Source organism: Schistocerca gregaria, chromosome 1 (genome assembly GCF_023897955.1).
Source record: "Schistocerca gregaria isolate iqSchGreg1 chromosome 1, iqSchGreg1.2, whole genome shotgun sequence".
Taxonomy (NCBI): Eukaryota; Metazoa; Arthropoda; class Insecta; order Orthoptera; family Acrididae; genus Schistocerca; species Schistocerca gregaria.
This window is the reverse complement of record NC_064920.1, coordinates 868,977,531-869,002,969: the sequence shown is the minus strand read 5'-3', so window position 1 is coordinate 869,002,969 and position 25,439 is coordinate 868,977,531. Positions and strand designations below refer to the sequence as shown.

The 25,439-nt window shown below is 39.3% G+C and overlaps 1 protein-coding gene across 4 annotated transcripts in view; it reads right to left on the bottom strand.

Annotated features, from left to right (window-relative positions):
* The window catches only part of LOC126273185 (armadillo repeat-containing protein 5-like), a 233,335-nt gene that overhangs the window by 140,172 nt on the left and 67,724 nt on the right, over positions 1-25,439 (bottom strand). For all 4 annotated transcript variants that reach the window (XM_049976704.1, XM_049976722.1, XM_049976712.1 and 1 more), the window contains one exon: positions 9,895-10,144. In XM_049976704.1, the coding sequence (XP_049832661.1) occupies positions 9,895-10,144 (250 nt within the window). The remainder of the gene's footprint in view (positions 1-9,894; positions 10,145-25,439) is intronic.

Here is a 25,439-nt window from a genome sequence, read left to right as displayed (position 1 = left end):
AACATAACTTAAATAGCTGTTCTTGGAGCATTTCCCTATTTTAGAAGAAAATTAGCTACTAATGTACGGGTACCGATATCAATCATATACTTGAATGGTAGAATCTATTCTCATGCTCCTTTGCTATAGTACAGCGGCATCACTGAAGCGAATGACCCATAGATCTAAAAAGAACATATTGATGTCTGAATATTATTTGGTGCATAGGAATGAGTCAGTCGAGCCTGAGCAAGCCCGCAGGGCTGGTCTGGGAGCTTATTCTCTGTGCATCAGGGGAAAAAGTGAAGTATTTTGTGAAAATATCATATTGAAAGTCACTTCACAGTTAAAACGCAAGTAGAAGGTGTGTGTGTGTGTGTGTGTGTGTGTGTGTGTGTGAGAGAGAGAGAGAGAGAGAGAGAGAGAGAGAGAGAGAGAGAGAGAGAGAGAGAGAGAGAGAGATGTGAGATTTTAAAGTTCAGATTTTAATTTCATACTGAGGGAGTCATTATGTAATGAAAGGCTTTCATACAGAAATGAAATGGCAATGGTAAACTTGTTCAAGCTTGTGATAAATGAGTGGCTGCAATTGTAGAGTAAGTGCAATCAGAACAAGTAGGGGCTTGTTATAAGAATTAGAAGTGGGAAAAAATTAACTGTGTCATGCGAAAGTGTTCATATATAACAACCTCTTGAAGATTAATAGAATATTTTGGAAGGGACAGACTCACACAACAGTGTGGAAGAATAGATAGGACATACATTGCAGGCTCATGGTCAGAACTTTAGTTTTCAGCACATGTACCTTGGGAGTAAGTTTGCCAGTTACAACTTGTTACTTCGTAATGTCTTATGTCTAGCTGTCCTAACTTGCCTGACTACAGTAACTGCATTCACTAATAAAATCAATAAAACATGAGACAGCTTGTAGATATTGTTGCAGAAGAAGCTGAGTAGCACTGTGGTGTAGTGGTTATGATATTTAACTGCTGCATTGAGGGTCGTGAGTTCAAAACTCACCTGCAATGTACAGTTTTAATTTCTATATTCGGTTCAAGCACATTCTAGAAGGATCCACAAATGTCAAGAATCATTCTACTGGCATGTTCTGTAGCTGTACATATACTGTATGTATTCTGGCCAGAGGCAGTTTGCTCCATGCTCTTGTATGTGCAAGTGCTGAATAAACCTTCATTAAGTGAAGATAAATTAAAGTGCAAGGCACAGTGCCCAGAAGAAACTACAGCATCCCACATTCAAGAAGTCTTGGAGCTGTGTAAAATAGTGGATCCTAGAATGAAGGGGGAAGATAAGGTTGCACATCTCATTAAGGGTGTTGCTGAGGACATGTATCAAGCCCTACTCCTGAAGGAGGTTCCAACAGCAGACGACGTCATAAAATGGTGCCAGTATATCGAGACAATGCATCAAAAAAGAATTACATGTAAGAAGTTTGAATGGCTTCCAAACATCGAATCGATGTCTGTAATGGAGGAAGCAACTGATTTCACAAGTGTTCTTCATCAGATAGTGAGAAAGTAAGTTCAGAAGGCTCTTTGACTGCACGGCAAGGAAAAAATCGAGAAACTTCAAGAGGTCATAAGGGAGGAAGTGGAACAGACATTGCATCCAATCTCTCGTCCATCATTTTCCTTTAAAAATGGTGAAAAAGTCGAGACCCAGGCAAAGATACATTCCTACAATGCCGCATGAGGAACCTTCTTGGGCACCAAGGAAGACCGATGTCTGGAGGACCCAGGATAACCAACCAGTACATTTCCATTGTGGACGACCGGGACATGCGGTTCGCTATTGTTGAGAAAGACAGCGGATATTTGATCATGCCCGCACCAGAAGATAGCAGACCAATCTTAGCCGACACCAACTCCGGGGCGACAAAGATGAACAAAAATATGTGGGTGCAGGATGATGTAGGTCACCATTACCGCAAGCTAGCTGCTGGAGAGGATGCTCCCCAACATGCCGATCAAGGTCTCCATCACTGTTTAGAAGCTCCAGCCAATCACCTAGCTGCTACAACCTGGAAAACCAAAGGGTGTGACCTTCCCTGTAAGTGAGGCCACCAAAGAGAAAAATCCTCTGCCATCGATCACTATGAAAATGATAGGAAATGACGTCAATATCCTCATGGATGCCCAACCAGCCCAAGGTCGTGTGGACTCTGGAGCATCCTATTCAGTCATTTCAGAGAAGTACTGTCGCCAGTTCAAGAAAACTGTATTCAGCAACACCACATCTCTGCCGAAGGTGGCTAATGGGAAATATGTAAAACCTACAGGAAGACGTACCATTCGTGTGGGTATAAGTGGCCATCACAGCCCTTAGAATTCTTCATCTTACAAGAGTGTAGTCATGACGTCATTCTCAGATGGAACTTATTGAAAGCTTCTATGGCAATTATATATTGTGGCCACTTGAAGATTATGCTAGACGAGATAAGATGCTGTGGACAGGAAGATGCGCATCCAAGTGTGTGGAGATTATGTGTGCTGGATGAAGTGATCATTTCTGCAGTCAGTGCTAGGAAGGTAACTATCACGTGTCATGCCATGCATCAACCCATGGATACATAATTGTGATAATACGATACATAATTTTATACATAATGGAGAATGTTTTTTTACCCTTTTATGAGATGTGATGTATAGGGGAGGGTTTATATTAGCTTTGGAAGGGGTGGGTAATGTAAGTACAAGCATGAGTTAAACACACACCACACCTTTCAGACAACCCTCACAGACAAGTGTGACTGGTTCTTCACCATTTGCCATTCCTTAGGGGTTGCTAAGTTTTTAACTTCAAAGGTGAAGGTGAGAATGTCCATTCTGAAGGCGATGTTTAACATCACACCTCCTCCGGCTTCTCACTCAAGTACCGCTGGATTAGGGATCCTGGGGAAGGGGCTGGGAAGGGTTTCCTGTCTTTGGGGATGTCTTCTTTCTCTTCTTCAATCTTAGCAACCATTTTTACTTTTTCCTTTCTTACTTCTCATCTGAGTACCAGTCTATCTTTCCCTCTTTCCATATGCATATACTTCTATCACTGAAGTCCTTCTTATTTTCCGTGGTTCCAATAACCTTCAACTTATTTCATATAAATAGGCCGAAGAATCGGGCTACACAAACACACTTCCGCATACACACACACCATAACATGAAGACGCAAACAATAAGAGTCCAGATTAAAATGATGTGAGAACCGTCAAGTGTTGTAGGGGGAAACAATGAGCACATAGAGAAATATGAACTTATGGTTGTTCATTGAGATGGTTCTACATTGCCTAAGTACTGGAAAAAAAAAACAATCATGTTGATAAGGAGCATACCTAATGAGAATACATCAGGAAGGAACCAATTGTGATAATTATCCAGGAATGTCAGTCTAACAAATATTCTGATGACTTGTAGGATAGTGGGACTCTTATAACCTAAGTAAGCATATTATATATTGAACAATGTATGTAGGCATGAATTAGATGCTGGAAACACAGAAGTTGATAAGTAAAGGAGCACTTTAGGGTATAAAAGATAAGTATGACAAGGGAATGTGAAGGGTGAAGTAGGTTACAGTTTTACCAGATAATATTTAGTTATAGTGTACATAAAGATGTATACTAGGGCAATGAACCATTAGGCCTACTCAAGAAGGATCAGGGGGGACACACCCAGCATGTATTGGATAGACAGACCTAAGAAAGGCTAACCTATACTGTGTGGACAGGGGCACCAAGAAGGGGATTGACCTGTACCATAGGAAAATAGGATCAAACCATATGTGAGGTAATAGGTACTCTTTCTAGTATGGTAAGGACAGTTTCGTGACAAAAGTCACAAAATTTTGTAGAAATTATTCTGGTAGCATTATTATGTTTTATGAGTGTCAATAGGACCATTTTTATTTTGCCCAGAGTTCTTCCAGACTACAAAAAGTTTACAAATAATAAGACTATTGTGTACTAAAGAAGTAGTACAAAGAATTATGATAACAAATAAAGTACTCAAGTGTCGTGAACACATGGAGTTTGCAATTGGAAATTGAGACAGATCACGATGAAATATTCGGGGTTGATGTCACTCTATTGAGTGAGAGCAGAATAAATGAAAGATTAGCTAAAATTTATTCTAAATAAGTACAAAGATCTATGTTGGAATGTATATTGTTAGAACTGTATGTGATATAAATTTACATAATGATTGTATAAAATATCGCTTGTTCGATTTAAGGGGGTGAATATGTAGTGCTTCAAGAATTTCAGAGTAAATTCTAGAACCACTCGGCCTTCCACCGTTTCGAACACCCGATATTTTAGAGGGGAATGGGAGAAACGAATACACCCTACTGCACATTGCCTATTTGTATGTGCAGGTCAAAAAACAGTTACAAGAAAAAGATGGACCTGGGGGCTAATGGCGGCAGACAGGTACCTGCAGTATGGTCCACAGAGTTTGTGTGTACAGGTAGAGAAGAAAAAGAAAAGTTTATGTAGTAATCTATGCTCTTTAGTGTCTGTGTTGATTGTAAAAACATTAATGAACAACTGAATATAGATTTCTATGTACATTCACGTATTGGACTTACTTGAGACTAGAGACTTTTAACTCCCTTCATGTCTTGGCTGTGAACGAAGCAAGACACATGTACAATGTTCATAAATTATTTAGCTATTAAACCAATGATATTTGAATATGTGTAGATGAGTCTAATGTTTAAGGACTAAGTTAGCTTGCAGAAGTTGTTGTCTATGGAAGTTGAAAATATGAAGTGATTGAACTGAAAAGTAATCTACAAGTATCCAAGTTATTTCAAGGATAGAGAAGTAGTTTAATAAATTCCTTTAACCTGCTATAGTCTTCGGAGAAGAAGCTTTTGGGAGATCGACATAGCTTATTACCCAGAGAAGAGTATCAGTTATACACAAAGTGCAAGTTAACTGACTTGAGAGACATGTGAGCCTTACAACCCAATACTACACTGTCTCTTGTCATCTGAAAAACATTAGAACACCTGAGGCCAGACATTTAGGATTTATTAAGACATATGATAGAACCCACAAGAAATTTTTCTGGCCAGGTTTATTTAGGAGTGTCCGTCACTATGTATTGCACTGTAGAGAGTGCCAGAGGAGAAAGGCAGTTCCTCAGAAGCCACCAGGCCGACTCATACCAATTCCACCAGCCAAAGTGTGTTGGGACTGACCTCCACAGATGATTTCCAATGTCTGGATTATTGTTTGCACTGATTATCTGACATGCTATGCCATTACAAAAGCTGTGAAAACAGCCGAAGCATCAAGGTAGCCAAATTTATCGTGGAAGACATTGTATTAAAACACGGTGCCCCAAGGTTGTTAAATACAGATCGAGGGAAAACTTTTCAATCTAATCTTGTGACAGAGATAAACCGTCGGTGCAACATTACTCATCAAATGACGACTGCCTACCATTCGCAAACTAACAGGCTTACTGAACTCCTTAATAAGACCTTGGCTGACATGCTATCAATGTTGAGCAGAGCAACTGGGATAAGGTGCTATCTTTTGTAATGTTTGCCTACAACACCGCCAAACAAAACGTCACAGGATTTACACCACTTTTCTTGGTCATGAGCGTGAGGCGACTACGACGATGGACACTGTGTTTCCGTTACATCCTGATGACGTGGACGATGACTACATTGGGCAGATGTTAACCAGAGCTGAGGAAGCTCAGCAGTTAGCTCGACTGAGCACACTGCAGACCCAAGAAAATGATCGCCGAAGGTATGACACGAGCCACCACCCTGTTGTCTACCAGCCGGGTGACCTGATCTGGATCTTCACTCCTGTTCGGAAGGTTGGTCTCTCTGAGAAGCTCCTCAGGCACTACTTTGGACCTTATGAGGTTGTAAGACAGTTGTCTGATGTTACTTATGAAAGTGAAGATTTCGACCCCAACACAAGACGACGAATGATCAGAGATACAGTCCACGTCTTTTGAATGAAGCCCTATAAGGATCCTGCAACCCAGGGTAAATTCAAAGCTCCAGCGACAGGCAACAAGTGTAAAAGTGATGAAGAGCATAGCGGGAAAAGAAGTTCTAAGAAGATCACCGCCAAAGCAAGAATCAGTCAACAGGAGTCAGAGTATGCAGCACCGATGACTCGTTCCCGGACTAGGAGGACGTAACACCGAGACACTGTTCTCTTAAGGAGGGAGCAATGTCGCAGAAGAAACTGAGTAGCACTGCGGTGTAGTGGTTATGATACTAAACTGTTACATGGTGGGTCATGAGTTCAAAATTAACGTGGAATGTATAATTTTAATTTCAATAGTCAGTTCGAGTACAATCTAGAAGTATCCACAAATGTCAAGACTCTTGTACTGGAATGTTCTGTAGCCGTATATATACTGTATGTGTTCTGGTCAGAGGCAGTACGCTCTGCGCTCTTGTATGTGCAAGTACTGAATAAACCTTTGTTAAGTGAAGTTAGTGTTCACCAATCATCTAATTACACCTTCCTCTAGGTGAGAGAGTTATTACAAATTTAATGCATCAAGAAAGGTGCTTTCCAATCTTATGGTTCTACTGACAGACTGAAAGCATTTTGTTTGCCACCGGCACTGGGGCAACAGAAGCAAACCCCTCACAGAATTCAGGAATAGTTTGTCACAGGGTCAAATGTATTCACCTACCATGGTAGTTGCAACCATGAGCATAAGCTCTGAATGGCTATGTGTGAAGTAACTTCAAGTTCTCACATGAGAGACTATGGCTGTACTGGATAGAGATATAATTTCTATAATCATGGATACGATTTTGATTCTGAACTGGGCTATGTGCTGGAGAAACAAAACAATTTAGCTTTAGCGCTAGGTTTTTGCACATGTGATACACAGAAAATCTGAATACATGGAGTTTTTCTTGAAACATTGCTTAAATAATTTCTGTAGCTACTTCTTCACCACATCACAGTACTGAGTAAGAGTTTTACTTCACCTATAGAGAGCTGGAAACATGGTCAAGTGGAAGCAGACTGCAGGTACTTCATTTACATTTACATCTGTTTTCAGGTTAACCTTACCTCAGTAATTTACAAGCCCTGCATGTGTGGATAATACTGTAGGAAAATATTAGGGCAATTAATATAAATGTTAATAAAAATCCTGCCCCTCTCTCCAACAATGGTTTTCATACATACTAAACAGGACCTCATGAGATGGCTGAAAGGATTCAACCAAGTCATTAATACAACAGGTGGGATGACATGAAGTGTTTGCCAAATGTACTTTTACCTGGGTGCACAGCCTAGCAGCAGTTCAAGAACAACAAAGATAAGCTCAATAGCTGAGGCAAATTCCATGCAAAAAAAAAAAATGTGACAATCAGCAACAAATACACTTAGTGAAGATTTTGAAACAAGATCTAACATCATGAGAAAATGACACAGTCACATACATAATATTTTAGTCCTATGCCACACTGTGAATTCGAATATGGCAGAAGTCGACAAAATCTCACATTTGATGAATGAAGTCAAAGAAGACAAGTACCAAGCTCTTCTGGCAAAGGATGTCATAACAACAGAGAAATTCATCAAGGGGTGCCAGTGCATAGAGTAAATCCAAAAGAAGAAAGTCAGACAAAAGATGTATGACTGACTCATGAATTTGGTCCTTACTGCAGTTGTGAAAGACCACCACGACCTTGCCTCTCCCATATACACTCCTAGAAATGGAAAAAAGAACATATTGACACTGGTGTGTCAGACCCACCATACTTGCTCCGGACACTGCAAGAGGGCTGTACAAGCAATGATCACACGCACGGCACAGCGGACACACCAGGAACCGCGGTGTTGGCCTTCGAATGGTGCTAGCTGCGCAGCATTTGTGCACCGCCGCCGTCAGTGTCAGCCAGTTTGCCATGGCATATGGAGCTCCATCGCAGTCTTTAACTCTGGTAGCATGCCGGACAGCATGGACGTGAACCATATGTGCAGTTGACGGACTTTGAGCGAGGGCGTATAGTGGGCATGCGGGAGGACGGGTGGACGTACCGCCGAATTGCTCAACACGTGGGGAGTCAGGTCTCCACAGTACATCGATGTTGTCGCCAGTGGTCGGAGGAAGGTGCACCTGCCCGTCGACCTGGGACCGGACCGCAGCGACGCATGGATGCACGCCAAGACCGTAGGATCCTACGCAGTGCCGTAGGGGACCGCACCGCCACTTCCCAGCAAATTAGGGACACTGTTGCTCCTGGGGTATCGGCGAGGACCATTCGCAACCGTCTCCATGAAGCTGGGCTACGGTCCCGCACACCGTTAGGCCATCTTCCGCTCACGCCCCAACATCGTGCAGCCCGCCTCCGTGGTGTCGCGACAGGCGTGAATGGAGGAACGAATGGAGACGTGTCGTCTTCAGCAATGAGAGTCGCTTCTGCCTTGGTGCCAATGATGGTCGTATGCATGTTTGGCACCATGCAGGTGAGCGCCACAATCAGGACTGCATATGACCGAGGCACACAGGGCCAACACCCGGCATCATGGTGTGGGGAGCGATCTCCTACACTGGCCGTACACCTCTGGTGATCGTCGAGGGGACACTGAATAGTGCACGGTACATCCAAACCGTCATCGAACCCATCGTTCTACCATTCCTAGACCGGCAAGGGAACTTGCTGTTCCAACAGGACAATGCACATCCGCATGTATCCCGTGCCACCCAACGTGCTCTAGAAGGTGTAAGTCAACTACCCTGGCGAGCAAGATCTCCGGATCTGTCCCCCATGGAGCATGTTTGGGACTGGATGAAGCGTCGTCTCATGCGGTCTGCATGTCCAGCACGAACGCTGGTCCAACTGAGGCGCCAGGTGGAAATGGCATGGCAAGCCGTTCCACAGGACTACATCCAGCATCTCTACGATCGTCTCTATGGGAGAATAGCAGCCTGCATTGCTGCGAAAGGTGGATATACACTGTACTAGTGCCGACATTGTGCATGCTCTGTTGCCTGTGTCTATGTGCCTGTGGTTCTGTCAGTGTGATCATGTGATGTATCTGACCCCAGGAATGTGTCAATAAAGTTTCCCCTTCCTGCGACAATGAATTCACGGTGTTCTTATTTCAATTTCCAGGAGTGTATCAGGTAGGAAGAGAAGAGATACAGCAGTTTATGACAGCCAGAAATTTTGGACTAAATACTCAAGAGACAACAGACACGAATGTCGACTAGCATATGTCAGAAGGTAACAGAAAACATTTAAGGGTATTGATGTTTAGCACAATCTCCTCCACCAGTCAAATGCACTATAAAGAATGAACTGGGCGAACTCAGATTTATGTTGCAGCCATCAAATGACAATCCAGTCTGTCCTCGGCAGCCAGAGACAGTAGTCAGGTGTGAGTGTTTCATTTGCATGAATGTTTGTGCATGTGTTGTCTGATTCAGAAGAAGGCTTTTGGGCCAAAAGTTGACTTGTTTAGCAGTCTTCTTGTTGTGCCTGTCTGCAACTCAACATTTCCACTGTATGGTGAGTACAGTCTCCCGCCACCTGCACAAAAAAAACAAAACTCTACACATAAGCAACTGTGAACGAAAATGGAGTTGGCATGGCAACCAAGCTAAATATTAAAAAACATACTGTGCAGCAACATAAAGATAAAACAAATTAACAGGATAAAATATATAAAAATTTAAGCAAAGTTTGAGGATGTGAACATCTTCAAAATGAGCGCACATAACAAATAGAAAATATCTTGTATTACAACTTGCTGAACGAATAAAATAAATTAAAAATATTTTAATTTTCAAAGAAAAACACATGTGATGCATATGGAACATGCACAATATGAAAAGGGTATGTTTTAGTTACTCAAAAATATAATTAATTTGATAAGAGGAATGTAGTGTATACCATGTCTTTCCATGATTCCTGAATTCCCATCTCCTCTTCATCATTGCTTTCATTATATTCAGCTGTTACAGGAGAGTATAAATCAGGCCAGTCATATTCTGTTGGTGTTGGTGGTGGAGAAGACGAAGCTGAACTTGGAGATGGTGAAGATGGTCCATCCGGTGAGAAACAAAAGCTATGAGAACTAGTTGGGCTCCAGTCTCCTATCATCTGAATATCATTGCCATCCATACAATCTGATGACCACGACCTAGGAAAGCAAAAAGTAATTTCAGTATACAGAAATAGTAGTACATGAAGCAAGACCCTTGGGAATAGTTTTAATGAGTTACTTATACTTATTTGTTTCTAATTTATTTACCTGTAATCCTTCACAAGACACTATCTATCACCTACTTTACTATGTTCTACTTTACTTTTATCCCAATTACTACATGATTTGTATTTGTTCCTATGCTGACACCTGCTATCTCTTTCATCCATGTACATCTATTTTCTTGATTTTAAAAAGCATGAAGTTTCAAAACCAATATTTGGTGGAAAGAGCTTAGGTTTGGATTATTTTACGCTGCTCTTTGGATCCAACTGTTTTTGCATGCAATAGTTTTTAACTCTTTACTAGTACAGACTATTTAGTTTCATTGCTTTAGACAGTTACATGAAGTGTTACTGTCAAAGTATTATCAATGGGCGTCACCATAGCATCAATTTCATAATCCTCTACAGGTGCTGATACTATTAAAAGGTTAAGGTTATGTTTAGTTACTTATTCACTGTTGCAATTTTCTGCCATTCAAAGTACATGTATAATAAAATCAGCAGATATAATCTCCCAATGGGTTCCTTTATGGAGAAAACCTTTTTCATTGAAACATTACAGTAAAATATATATGTAAATCTTGCTTTGCTATTGCAATTCTTGATCTTATTTCTTATTTCTTCTTCATCTTCTTTTTCTTCTTCAACAGAAGGTCAAACTGAACTGGTTGCACAGTATAGATATTTGGAGAGCACACTAACAAATAACTGGTTGAGGGAAAGAGATATGAGATCAAGAACTGCAATCGCAAAGCAAGCTTTCCAAAAAGCAAATGCTTATTGTGGAGTAAGCTGAAGCTGGAACGGGAAGGCTGGTTAAATGCTTTATTTGAAGCATTTTTCCACACGGCTGAGAAAGTTGGTTACTGAAGAAAAGAGAAAGAGATATAAATGAAGAATTTGAGATGTGGTACTGGAGGAGAATGAAGACAACAAAATGGATGGATCAAGTGAAGCAATGGAGAGGGTAAAGTTCAAAAATCTCTTCTATCATAATGTTGCACAAACACAATATCACAATTCCCACCAACCAACTTTTAATTCACCTCCACATAAAGAGAAATACAGGCACACTGAATGGTGTCAAAATAAATATTAATGCATAGTCTAACAGTGAAATGTTCCATAGTCACAAAAACATTAGAGCAGTTGAGTGCACAGTATGCTGGCCTATATACTGCTGTTTGCACACGGTACAGCGTGTGGTGCACCATCTGTGCCAACATGAGGCAGTCTCTTTAGGCCGGCCATCAAGGCTTACACTGTTTAAGTATGAGCACGCACTATATAGGGTTACAACATCTTCCAACCTGGTTACAAAAAGCAAAGTAAACTGAGTGGGACATACATTTCAAGGAAAATAAATTCTGACAACAGCTATTGAAGGTACAGTGGAAGGACAGAAGAAAATAGGAAGAATAAAAATGCTGAATGAAGTAAAAAGAGAAAGGTACTGAACTATGAGACTACGAAGCAGCTGGCCTGTTTGGTTGGCTGGTTGATTTGGGGGAGAGGACCAGTGAGGTCATCAGTCCCATTGGATTGAGTGGAGAAGGAAATCAGCTGTGAACTTTCAAAGGAACTATCTCAGCATTTGCTAGAAGTGATTTAGGGAAATCACAAAAAAATCTAAATCAGAGTGGCCAGACGTGGGTTTGAACCATCATCCTCCCAAATACAAGTCCAGTGTGCTAACCACTGCGCCACTTCGCTTGGTAGCTCGCCTGAAACATGCTCAAATAGCAGCAGTGGTATCAGAAACCCACCGACAGGCAGAGCACGTGATGATGATGATGATGATGATGAAATAAATAAAAGCAAAAATTTGCTGTTAAACATTACATAGTCAACAAACTGTGTAAGTGACATATTCCCGAGATTGTCTTTCATTCAGTGTTTGACATTCACTCTTCCCTGTATCATAATTAATTGATTTAGCATCAAAAATTTTGTTTCTGAATTATTCTCTCCCATTGAAGACAGACAAATAGCTATCTCTCTGTATACAGAACTCCTCTGTAAGAACATTGCCTCCTCTTGTGATTTCATAAACGTGTGAGCTTGTTGTCAAAACCAGCTTATCACAACTGTACCTGTAATCACATCATTACATTAACATTCTGCTGTCTTGCAGAAATATCATGTCATTACTATAATGTCCGATAATATTCCATAGAAACATTTAAGCAAAGTTAGTATTTTAGGATTAAAGAAGACTTTCAGCATATTGGGAAACGGAGTTCTCGTCACTGCAGATATGTCATCCATGGGTGGCTAGGCTGTGTGTGGTGGATTTTTTGGTGTAGAAGGGATGGCAGCTGCCAAAATGCAGGTACTGTTCATGGTTAGTGGGTTTAATGTAGAAAGAGGTGTGGATGAAGCCATCAGAAGGGTAGATGTCAGTATCCAGGAAGGTGACGTGTTGGATAGAGGAGACCAGGCAAAGCGGATGAGAGAAAAGGTGTTGAGATTGTCAAGGAATGTGAAAAGAGTGTCTTGGCTGATCATGAATGAACCTGAAGCAGACATGGGGTTGAGAGTGTTGGGAGGCCAGGAAGATTTCCTCTAGATGGCCCATAAACAGGCTGGTATAGTAGGTACCATGTGGTTGTGGCTGTGCCACAGGTTTGTTAGTCAACCTTCCCTTCAAAGGAAAAGCTGTTGTGGATCAGGATATAGCTGATTAAGCTCACAACAATAATGCCAACCCATATACCTGCCAACTCTCCCCCATGCATTCCTGCCCACCCTTCTTGACATTACGTCCACAAACTGCCCACCTCCCCCTGAGCCACAAGCCATCAACCTCCCTCTCCCTCTACCCACCCCAATTGACACTCCACCACAATGAGTCCACAAGGCAAAAAACTGCATCAGCACGATTCGTCTAACTATGACCACATAGGTGTGTGTGTGTGTGTGTGTGTGTGTGTGTGTTAGTGAGAGAGAGAGAGAGAGAGAGAGAGAGAGAGAGAGAGAGACTTCCACTTTTCTGTGAGTGGTTTCCTTTGCTCCTGAAGTATTTACATTCTACAAGACCATTCCTATGACGTTTAAGCAAAGTTAATGTTTCACATGTACTACCCTACTGATTCCTTTTTTCCATGCCTGAATACATAGTTGCAAAAACACAAATGGAGTCATAAACAAATTAATCATTCACAATTTTGTCCCTGATTTCCTATAATGTACAGAAATTTCTGGCTGGAAATGGTAAAGCTATTAAGAATTAAGATTCTAATATTTCACAATACTTAAGAAACAGGAAAATGAATCAAAATATATCCAGCTTTCATCAGAGTTTAGCATAATGGGAAATTAAGAAATAATTAGAAGTCGGTTAAGAAATTCCTCATCATCCAAACTATTCTTAACAGCTATAAAACAAGTTTTCAGTCCTTAAATTAGGAAAACAAAGAAGGAATATGTATTCACAAAACATATCTGAACCACCTTAATCTTGCTAATGACATTATACTGTTTCCTATAGTGCAGATAAACTCCAACAAGACATTTATACATAGAAAAGTCAAGCAGAACCTTTTATCTAGCCACTGATGTCCAAAGGACGATGATGATTAGGATGATGATGATGATGATGATGATATAAATTTCTCATGCCTCCATTATGCCAACTGATTTACTAAAGTTTGGCACATCTTAATATGGAGTCCACCTCTATAGCTGAGTAATCATTAAGGCTGACTGCCATGCGGAGGTCCTGGGTTCAATTTCTGGTACTGTAGGGGTTTTTTCTTGGGGGGAGGACTGGAACTGGAAAGACGACAGCCTCATGATGCCAATTGAGGTCTACTTAAATAAGAAGTAGTGGCTCCATTGTGTGGAAAACTGACAATGGCTGAGAGAGTGATGTACTAACCCCATACCACTACATATGGCATATTCAAATGATGTTATATGACAGAAGTGGTTACAGTGGCAGGTCAGCATTTGGCAATCCCTTGAGGCTGTCTTAATGTTTATCTTCAAACTTCTAAATAGGTGTTAAAAGTTTCAAGTGCTCAGTCTCCAGTTCTCATTTCTTACACCTTCTCTACCAACACTTTTTCACAAACAGAAGTATTCCCACACTCTTTCCAGGTAACTACTTTAGAAGGATGGTTTGAACAACGACACAAACTTTATTCATTTTCAATGCAGAAGAACCTTTAGTTCTCTATTCAAAAATGTTTAATTATTTTTGCTGTCACACACTGCAGAAAGAGGACAACAAAAAATCCATGTTCTCTACCATGTCTACGGTTGAAATGAACTGCCTTTAAAATCATAAAATCATAAATGATTGGCACTGACTGTTGAATAATAAGTTTTCTTCATTTACTTGCTATAATTACACAAAACTTTCATCATTATATGATTCAATTTTAAAAAACAACATTATATCGAATCTCTTCCCCCCCCCCCCCCAATATATAAACTGAATGAGTTATAGACATCACCAAAGGTAAATTAATGAGTTGTTTTGTGGCAAGGACAATGTTTTGATACATCGCTAAATATCTGTATGAAACAAAGTAAGAAATACACTCTCCAGTAAGAAATATGCTCTGCAATTTATTAATTCATGTATTTTTACAGTTTTGTTTCAAGAAGTGGTAAAGTATGGATGTATGCTTGGATCCATCGTACCCGCATTGTTAAAAATGTGTATTTCAATCATACATTAAAAGTCTTACAAAAAGTTATTAGAAAAGCAAAATTTATTCACACAGTTAAGAGATCAGTTCCTGTCTGTTCATGATTTCACTCATCGCCGAAATCCTGCATCAGGAGGTTCAGAGCAGACAAGAAGAATTTACGCGGTATCCAGAGCAGCAGTCCCACATCAACATTGTCACAATCAAGATTAAACACAAGGGAATAAACGAGAAGCCGTATGTAATGCAAATTAAGTTTATTGACCTTGAATGTATTGATATAAAAGGGCTGTTGACACAGGTATCAGTTAAAGTTCACCCAGGATTGTGCACATATTCATAAACTACCTTCAAATTTCTTTCAACTATTCTTTCCCATCAATTTTTCCAATTATTCAAGCAATTATTAATCAATTTCCATTCCCACATACCTATTCAATGGTGACCATTTAAAGGATGGTGCCGAGCAAAATATGAACAGACTTTTCAATTGCTGAGGTAAATTTTTTTGAGATAAATGATTCATATTATTGTTACTAGAAACTAATGAAACTTTCACTGTATTTGTTACATGTTCACAGGATTCAAAATGATAAAAGCATTGAAGGAGCAAATTAAAATTAAATTCTGGCTACAAATGAGATGAGCCAGGAATGCTGATTTCAGCAATAAAGATAGAAAGCTGCTACACTATATGCTTATATGGCCACATTTGGCACTGTCTCTCTGGCAGTAGATAATCTCTTTTCCTTCCAATTAATATCCTCTACAGAACAGATGAAATTTGTACAAAGTCATCATTAAAGTGCAAGATAAGTTATTTAAATTCTATAAGGCTGTGTCAGATAATAATCAGATTCAGTAGTGAATACGCAGCTAAATCTACTTTATTTGAGAAGTACGGATACAGACATTATTTCATTTTTGAAAAACTTCATTCATAATTTTTTTTAAACTATTCACAATGGAGTCAAAGGAAATGGCTATTGTTGAACATTCATTAGAAAATGCAATATGCCAAGATGTTGGAAATCCGAGCTTGGCAAAAGTTGAAGGTAACGCGCCAACCTGTGAACTGGCGAATGGCAATGTACAAAATGAGGTTGGCTTTCCACTATCAATACATGATGGCACTGGTAATACAACTAATCATGATGTCACTTTTATGATGCTCAATGAGACAATTTCTCAGTTCTCACCGGGAAACATTTTTATCAAATAGTGAATCTGAAAGGCACGCCAGCGAAAATTCTTTTGATTACTTGCTCATGACATAGCAAATGCAAGAACAGGAAACAGTTTGTAAAAAAAAAAATGTAAATACTAGTGAGACACACGATTTGATACAACTAATGCAACAACAGTTTACACAGTTTACAAAACAACAGCAATTTCAGGAAAGTGTAATAACAACTTAAAGGTATGACACAGCAGTTCACAAAACATCAAAATATAGGACAACAGTTTACACAGCAAAATCAAGCATTTAACCATTTCAAGAATAGTTCAGTGATATGAGCAAAACTATACGCATTGAATTATCTGACGAACTATCCAGGAAGTTGAGAGCTAGGTAAACAACTAAAACAAGAAATAATTACCAACGTATCCCGCAATATAAATATGTTAACAGAAAGAGTATCACCGTAGACGATAAACACAAACAACTTGCAGGTGAGTTACAAAACTTAAGTGATGTGCCAGTAAAAAATGTGACAGACACAGTCAGCCATGTGCAAACACACTCAGACATGTACAAAAACTTACCTACAGAAGTACAAAGGTTAAGTCTAAGAGTGGGCCAGTTAAGTTCAGAGACAAAATTCGGTCAAAATACAGAGATAAGTTATGTGTAGATGTAAAGGAAATAACTGAAAAAGCTGAAGCTGGGATTCTGGACAAGGGCAGCACCCTTGCTGAAAAGGTAGTATCCAAGCACAAGATTTATGTAGTTGCAGTAGAGAAAGCTATAAAAGAGAAAGAAAGTCAATTTCTAGCTAAAATAGATTCAGATTTAAAGGAAGCAGAAGAGAGGTTACAAGGCAGTAGTGCTAAAACTACTGATATTCCAAAACAAGATTTGACAGAAAAAAAAAACATGTTTTTAGATAAGTTAGATCCTTTCACCGGTTACCCACAATATGTGGCTAGCCCGTCGAAGTACAATAGCAAAGGTTGCAGACTGCAGCAACACCTGCCAGCAGCTGTACCGTAGAGCAAGTGCAAATGCCATGCGCCATGCCACAAGCGACTGTCACTACAGTGTGGTGTATTTGTCAACATTACCTGGAGATGAGAGATTACTTAGGCATCGACAATTTCCTTATTTACCTCTGAAGGGAAAAGAACAAACCCCATGGTCTTTATTAGAGCATTCTGAAATGTTTTACCTCATACCTGGATCGAAGCCCAGAAAATTATATTTGTTGTTGCATACACACATGGTGACGTTCTACTATGGGCTATGGATATGGCGGAACATTGTCACTACTATAAATTAGTTTTAGAGAGCATTTCTGGGTAAATATTGGTCTGATGCCATACAAGAGAGGCTCAGACATGAAGTATTCAACCCAGCTCCATTCAACTGGTCATAACAGAAAGGAGTCAAAATACAAGCTTTGATTCCCATCCAATTAGAACAATTTTCTGAAGGATGCAATTTTGTGATAGAGAAATTAATAGTTGTTTTTTTAATCGGTATGGATACATTTAGGACATACCAAGTACAAATTGGTTCAGGCAAGGGCAAATGTCATTTCACCGTACATAACCAATTATTTGCAATAGACTTAATCATGGGGAGTACTGATAGATGTAAAACTGAAGTTACTCACAACTTTGAGGTTCAGTTGGTAAATCCCATAGCCATGTTTGTCAATACATACGATAATGAGCAGTCAGCAGCAGAAGAGGTAAGCGTTGACACAAGAAACACAAAGGTAAGTGAATCACAGTGCCCGTCTCAAAAACAGCAAGCAGAACTTAGGGAATTGATACTTACATATATTTATTTATTTAAAACAGAAAGAAACTTCCACATGGGAAAAATATATTAAAAACAAAGATTCCAAGACTTACCAAGCGGGAAAGCGCCGGCAGACAGGCACATGAACAAAACACACAAACACACACACAGAATTACAAGCTTTCGCAACTGGCAGTTGCTTCGTCAGGAAAGAGGGAAGGAGAGGGAAAAATGAAAGGATGTGGGTTTTAAGGGAGAGGGTAAGGAGTCATTCCAATCCCGTTCCTGACGAAGCAACTGCCAGTTGCGAAAGCTTGTAATTCTGTGTGTGTGTTTGTGTGTTTTGTTCATGTGCCTGTCTGCCGGCGCTTTCCCGCTTGGTAAGTCTTGGAATCTTTGTTTTTAATATATTTATTTATTTATTTATTTATGCATTTATTTTACCTGGCAAGATTAGGGCCTTCAGGCCCTCTCTTACACCTAACCAGGCATACATGCGTTTGAAAAAAGACAAGGTATCATTAAGAATTTTGTGTAAAAAATGGAAGTATATCCTCACGAAACTCTTTGTTCTACTTCATACCCTACACCATGGACAAAGCGGGAAGCAGTAAGAAAAGAGATTAACAGGACACTCGAATGGGGCGTAATACAACCCATCAATTTCCCCTTATTGTAGTCCTATTTTGGCCGTGAGTACGCCAGATGGCCAGGTGTGCTTGTTCCTCGAAGCACGTAACATAAATACGATTATTGTACCAGTTTGAACACATCCATACAATTTAGAGCAAAAGCTTATGAAATTCCATGATGCTAAATTTCTTACTATAATTGATATCCAGTCTTCATATTGGCAAATAAACTACATGAAGAAAGTCGGAAGTATACCACCTTCATATGTGGGGCAGGAGCTTTGAATTTCAAGTATTACCATTTGGATTGATGCAAGTGCACGTGTATTTATCTCTGCTCTGGACAAAGTGCTCAAACGTTTGAGTAAGGTGGACGACCTTTTAGTCGCCACACCCACTTGGGTGAGAACACTTAAGATTAATTGAAAAAGTACTGAGCCACTTTTCTAAAACATGGAGTAATAGCAAATCTCAAGAACTCTAATTTCAGAGAAGGAAAGATAAAAATTTTAGGACACATAATCTCTTTGGAATGCATACTGCCAGATCCTAAAAAACTTTCAGGAAATTCATCCTAACCAAGTTACAAACAGTGATGCTTTACTCAATCTTGTCTGGAAAAACAGAACTTGGTTATGGGACAAGCAATGTCTAACCGATTTCGAGAACATCAAGCAAGCCTTATTAAATGCTAATATTTTATCTCAACCAGACACGAAGGAGAATTTTTGTTTATGCACCAACGCATCTTCTCAAGGTCTGGCCTTTTTCAAATGACAGAAGAAGAGGGAAAACTCATCTGTAAAGCAATTAGCTTCACCAACCGCACCTTATCCGTAGTTGAACATTCGTATTTAGTTACGGAGTTGGAGGGTTTGGCTGTAACTTGGTCCTTTAAAAAGTTTGAAAATTTCTTTTGGAGAAAATACACAAAAGTATACTGTGGCCACCACTCCCAATAGTTTTCATTAACTTTTAAATTGCTACACCAACGGATAGCCAGGTGACATAAGTATATTTAAGAATTCGATTTTAAAATAGCGTACATAAAAGGAAATAAAAATGTAATAAGAACAATGGGGTGCAGCTTTACTGTATGGTTAAATGATGATGGCATCCTCATGGGTAAAATATTCCGGAGGTCATTATCAGGACAAAGAAAACTGGTGTTCTACGGATCGGAGAATGGAATGTCAGATCCCTTAATCGGGCAGGTAGGTTAGAAAAATTAAAAAGGGAAATGGATAGGTTAAAGTTAGACATAGTGGGAATTAGTGAAGTTCGATGGCAGGAGGAACAAGACTTTTGGTCAGATGAATACAGGGTTATAAATACAAAATCAAATAAGGGGAATGCTACTACAAACAGCATAGTGAACGCATTATTGTGGCCAATATAGACACGAAGCCCACCTCCAGTACAGTAGTACAAGTTTATATGCCAACTAGCTCTGCAGATGATGATGAAATTGATGAAATGTATGATGAGATAAAAGAAATTATACAGGTAGTGAAGGGAGACGAAAATTTAATAGTCATGGGTGACTGGAATTTGAGAGCAGGAAAAGGGTGAGAAGGAAACATAGTAGGTAAATATGGATTGGGGGTAAGAAATGAAAGAGGAAGCCGACTGGTAAAATTTTGCACAGAGCATAAATTAATCATAACTAACATTTGGTTCAAGAATCATGAAAGAAGGTTGTATACATGGAAGAACCCTGGAGATACTAGAAGGTTTCAGATGGATTATACAATGGTAAGACAGAGATTTAGGAACAAGGTTTTAAACTGTAAGACATTGCCAGGGGCAGATGTGGACTCTGACCACAATCTATTGGTTATGAACTGTAGATTAAAACTGAAGAAACTGCTAAAAGGTGGGAATTTAAGGAGATGGGACCTTGATAAACTGACTAAACCAGAGGTTGTAGAGAGTTTCAGGGAGAACATAGGGGAACAATTGACAGGAATGGGGGAAAGAAATACAGTAGAAGAAGAAGAATGGGTAGCTTTGAGGGATGAAGTAGTGAAGGCAACAGAGGATCAAGTAGGTAAAAAGACGAGAGCTAGTAGAAATCCTTGGGTAACAGAAGAAATATTGAATTTAATTGATGAAAGGAGAAAATACAAAGATGCAGTAAATGATGCAGGCAAAAAGGAATACAGACGTCTCAAAAATGAGATCGACAGGAACTGCAAATTGGCTAAGCAGGGATGGCTAGAGGACAAATGTAAGGATGTAGAGGCTTATCTCACTAGGGGTAAGATAGATACTGCCTACAGGAAAATTAAAGAGACCTTTAGAGAAAAGAGAACCACTTGTATGAATGTCAAGAGCTCAGATGGAAACCCAGTTATAAGCAAAGAAGGGAAAGCAGAAAGGTGGAAGGAGTATATAGGGGGTCTATACAAGGGCGATGTACTTGAGGACAATATTATGGAAATGAAAGAGGATGTAGATGAAGATGAAATGGGAGATACGATACTGAGTGAAGAGTTGGACATAGCAATGAAAGACCTGAGTCGAAACAAGGCCCCGGGAGTAGACAACGTTCCATTAGAACTACTGACGGCCTTGGGAGAGCCAGTCCTGACAAAACTCTAACATCTGGTGAGCAAGATGTATGAGACAGGCGAAATACCCTCAGACTTCAAGAAGAATATAATAATTCCAATCCCAAAGAAAGCAGGTGTTCACAGATGTGAAAATTACCGAACTATCAATTTAATAAGTCACAACTGAAAAATACTTACACGAATTCTTTACAGACGAATGGAAAAACTGGTAGAAGCCGACCTCGGGGAAGATCAGTTTGGATTCCATAGAAATATTGGAACATGTGAGGCAATACTGACCTTACGACTTATATTAGAAGAAAGATTAAGGAAAGGCAAACCTACATTTCTAGCATTTGTAGACTTAGAGAAAGCTTTTGACAATGTTGACTGGAATACTTTCTTTCAAATTCTGAAGGTGGCAGGGGTAAAATACATGGAGCGAAAGGCTAGTTACAATTTGTACAGAAACCAGATAGCAGTTATAAGAATCGAGGGGCATGAATAGAAAGCAGTGGATGGGAAGGAAGTGAGACAGGGCTGTAGCCTCTCCCTGATGTTAGTCAATCTGTATATTGAGCAAGCAGTAAAGGAAACAAAAGAAAAATTCAGAGTAGGTATTAAAATCCATGGAGAAGAAATAAAAACTTTGAGGTTCGCCGATGACACTGTAATTCTATCAGAGACAGCAAAGGACTTGGAAGAGCAGTTGAAAGGAATGGACAGTGTCTTGAAAGGATGATATAAGATGAACGTCAACAAAAGCAAAACGAGGATAATGGAATGTAGTCAAATTAAATCGGGTGATGCCGAGGGAATTAGATTAGGTAATGAGACACTTACAGTAGTAAAGGAGTTTTGCTATTTGGGGAGCAAAATAACTGATGATGGTCAAAGTAGAGAGGATATAAAATGTAGACTGGCAATGGCAAGGAAAGCATTTCTGAAGAAGAGGAATTTGTTAACATCGAGTATAGATTTCAGTGTCATGAAGTCGTTTCTGAAAGTATTTGTATGGATGATAAATAGTTTGGACAAGAAGAGAATAGAAGCTTTCGAAATGTGGTGCTACAGAAGAATGCTGAAGATTAGATGGGTAGACCACATAACTAATGATGAAGTATTGAATAGAATTGAAGAGAAGAGGAGTTTGTGGCAGAACTTGACAAAAAGAAGGGACGGATTAGTAGGACACGCCCTGAGGCATCAAGGGATCACAAATTTAGCATTAAAGGGCAGCGTCAAGGGTAAAAATCGTAGAGGGAGACCAAGAGATGAATACACTAAGCAGATTCAGAAGGATGTAGGTTGCAGTAAGTACTGGGAGATGAAGAAGCTTGCACAGGATAGGGTAGCATGGAGAGCTGCATCAAACCAGTCTCAGGACTGAAGACCACAACAACAACAACAACAACAACAACAACAACGGTTATATCCCCAACCTTAGATGAAGAGTACTACAGGTGGTACGAAAGTGTATTGTCTGCTAGAAAACAAAACATACCAACATCTCCAAACAGAGTGAACTACATACCATTGAGGCTAAAAGCCTCCAGAAAAGGTACCTTTGGATGTGGCATAAAGTATATAGTACGTCTGTATGATATTTTCAACAAATACATAAAATTGGATGCTATGCAGAACACTACAGCCACTTCAATTATAAGATGAATCAAAGAGGATTACTTTGCAAGAGTAAGAAAATCACAAGTCCTCTATTAGATAATGCGTCATATTTTGTTGGATGTAACTAGAAAGAGTTTGTAGATTCCAACCAAATGAAACACATTTTAGTATCCAAATTTCATCCCCCATAGAAACGTTTTTTTAAGGAACGCAACAGGTTTGTTAGGACCTATATACCTCATAAACATACAGGATTGAATATGTCACCCCCTTCTTACAAGTTGTTAACAACCTTCCCCATACATCAACTAGATTTACACCAAATGAGCTGATGTTCAATTCCAAACAAGTAGACGAGTAGGAAAAACCTTTGCCCAAAATTCTGATACAGGAATTATCACTGGAGGATAAAATACAACAAGCAGTAATCAACCTTGAAGCCTGGGCTAAATATAGGAAAGGAATTTATGACAGAAAGCTGAAACGTACAACACTATTTTATATAGAACAAAAGGTGTTACTTAGAACACATCTCAAATCCACAAAAATTGGAAAACTGAACCGTAAGTGGCAACCACTATAGACCAGACCAGATATAATTACTAAAATTCCCTATCCAGAAGCAGACAATTGGTACACATGAACACGGGTAAAGACAAAGGCATTTACCCACACAAAGACTTGAGAATGTTTATATATTGAAGAAGGGCTTTATACCCTCTAAGTTGTATATATGTATAATAATATTAGATTTAGGTTGCTGGAAAGTCACATTCCAGAATTTATGTTGTTGGTTGTTAACAAAAATTTCGGCCTGTGTTTTTTCTTACATGTGAAATGTGTAAACGATAAAATGAGTGGTTGTAACAAGGAAGAATTTTACTTTTATGTGTCTAGAGATGACAATAGTCTAAATAAAATTCTTCGCCTTGCACGTAGCCCAGTTGTAAACAAATAAATGAACTTGTGAAATGCACGGTAATGTGCAAGGCAATACACAACTCGCAGCGAAGCAAGTGGTATCAGAGTGGTACAGCGCATACACATTTGGGAGCAGGCTAGTCAGTAAACTGCAGGTGCATGTATGCTAGACAGGCAAACCTGGAATTGTTGGAGTGCCCAAAACAAACAAACCTTATGAGCTACAGTCCGCATCAGCATTTGTAAAGCCTATTAAGAAAACAGGGACATAGAAAATTAAGAGAGAGTCTGTACTACAACTACAACTATCTACACCACACACACACACACACACACACACACACACACACACACACACACACACACAAAGATAAGCTGCAGGATTATATGCACAGGAAAGGATGCTGAACTACAAGATATTTACTTAAGCTATGCTACTATAAACATTATATCCATGTATGTGCAATTTTTAAAAATTTAGGTACTGAAAGTGCACACACTAATTATACTTGAAGGGCGAGAAAAGTCTTGCTGCAGGTAAACAAGCGAGTACAGTGGAAAACTGAATAAGAGGTCCATGCCTGTAATACACTTTATCTTTCACATTTATAAGGTAAGCAGAGATACACAAGACATGAAATAAGTTTTGTGATAACACAACTGCACACTGAAGTGAATGAATACATAGATGAACATATGAAAAAGGTATTAGTAGCCAACAAGCCACTATACACTTATCTACGAAGATACAGTTTTAAGTTGGTATTAAGTTTTTTCTTCCAGGGAACAATGCATCGACACATTTTAAAGTGAAGAAAGATGAATGCTTGTAGAGTGTTAGGTACCATATAAACATAAGAAAGAATAGCATCACAAGTAAATATAGTTATGAGTTAATGATGGGTATGAATGTTATAGAATAAAAATATGTAAAGAGGAAAACAGTTGCAGCACGTCACATATCACGATGCTGAAAGAAGGCTGAGTATTACTAAATACTCAAGGGGTCAAAACCTAACTACTGTGAGCATCGACTACCCATGAAAGCATCAAACACCTGAATTACTTTGAAATTTTTATTCATGTTTTTTACTAATGTAATTTGATAACTTCACCCAACATGCACACCTTTACCTGCAGTTCGCCACACAAAGTACTATTTAGATAGGACAAGATAATTGTAAAACATGCTGATGCATCTCATTAGAACTACAATACAGTTAACAAAAAGCAATTGACATTTCAACTAAACAATGACAAAGCAGGACTTTATGCTCAATAGTTATTTGTGTACTACACACTACTGAATTTATGCTATACAAAAATTTACAAATAAACTGTATTAATTTTTAAACACCCATAGAATTTGTAACTGAAATATAGAATATAATGAATACCTTACAGGTGACATTCCAATTGATGAACAAGGCTACCTGGACAGACTCCATGTCTTCCTCAGATTTCATCTTTGCCCATGGTGATTAACTATTTCACAAACATTAGGAAAGCAATGATAAGAGGCATACAGACTCATTCTGCTGACACCTTCCAATGTATTTTAATTCTAGAATGAATAATTTAGCCTACAGTGGAGATGAGCTGTTACACAACTTCTTGGCTGGTTAAAACTGTGTACTGTACAAGATGGGATTTCACAGGCACTGCTCTTAATAACTAGGACATCTATGACCCACTTCACAAACTGATTTCTATCAGTAATCCCCCCCCCCCTTTTCCTTCTTTCTTTCTCACTCCTTCTCTTTCTTCTTTCTTTTTACTCCCAAACTCTCACCCCCCTCTCCTGGTTGGAGTTTAAAATCTCTAGATTCTATTGTTACTATTGAGCACCTTCACCACTATTGTTTTT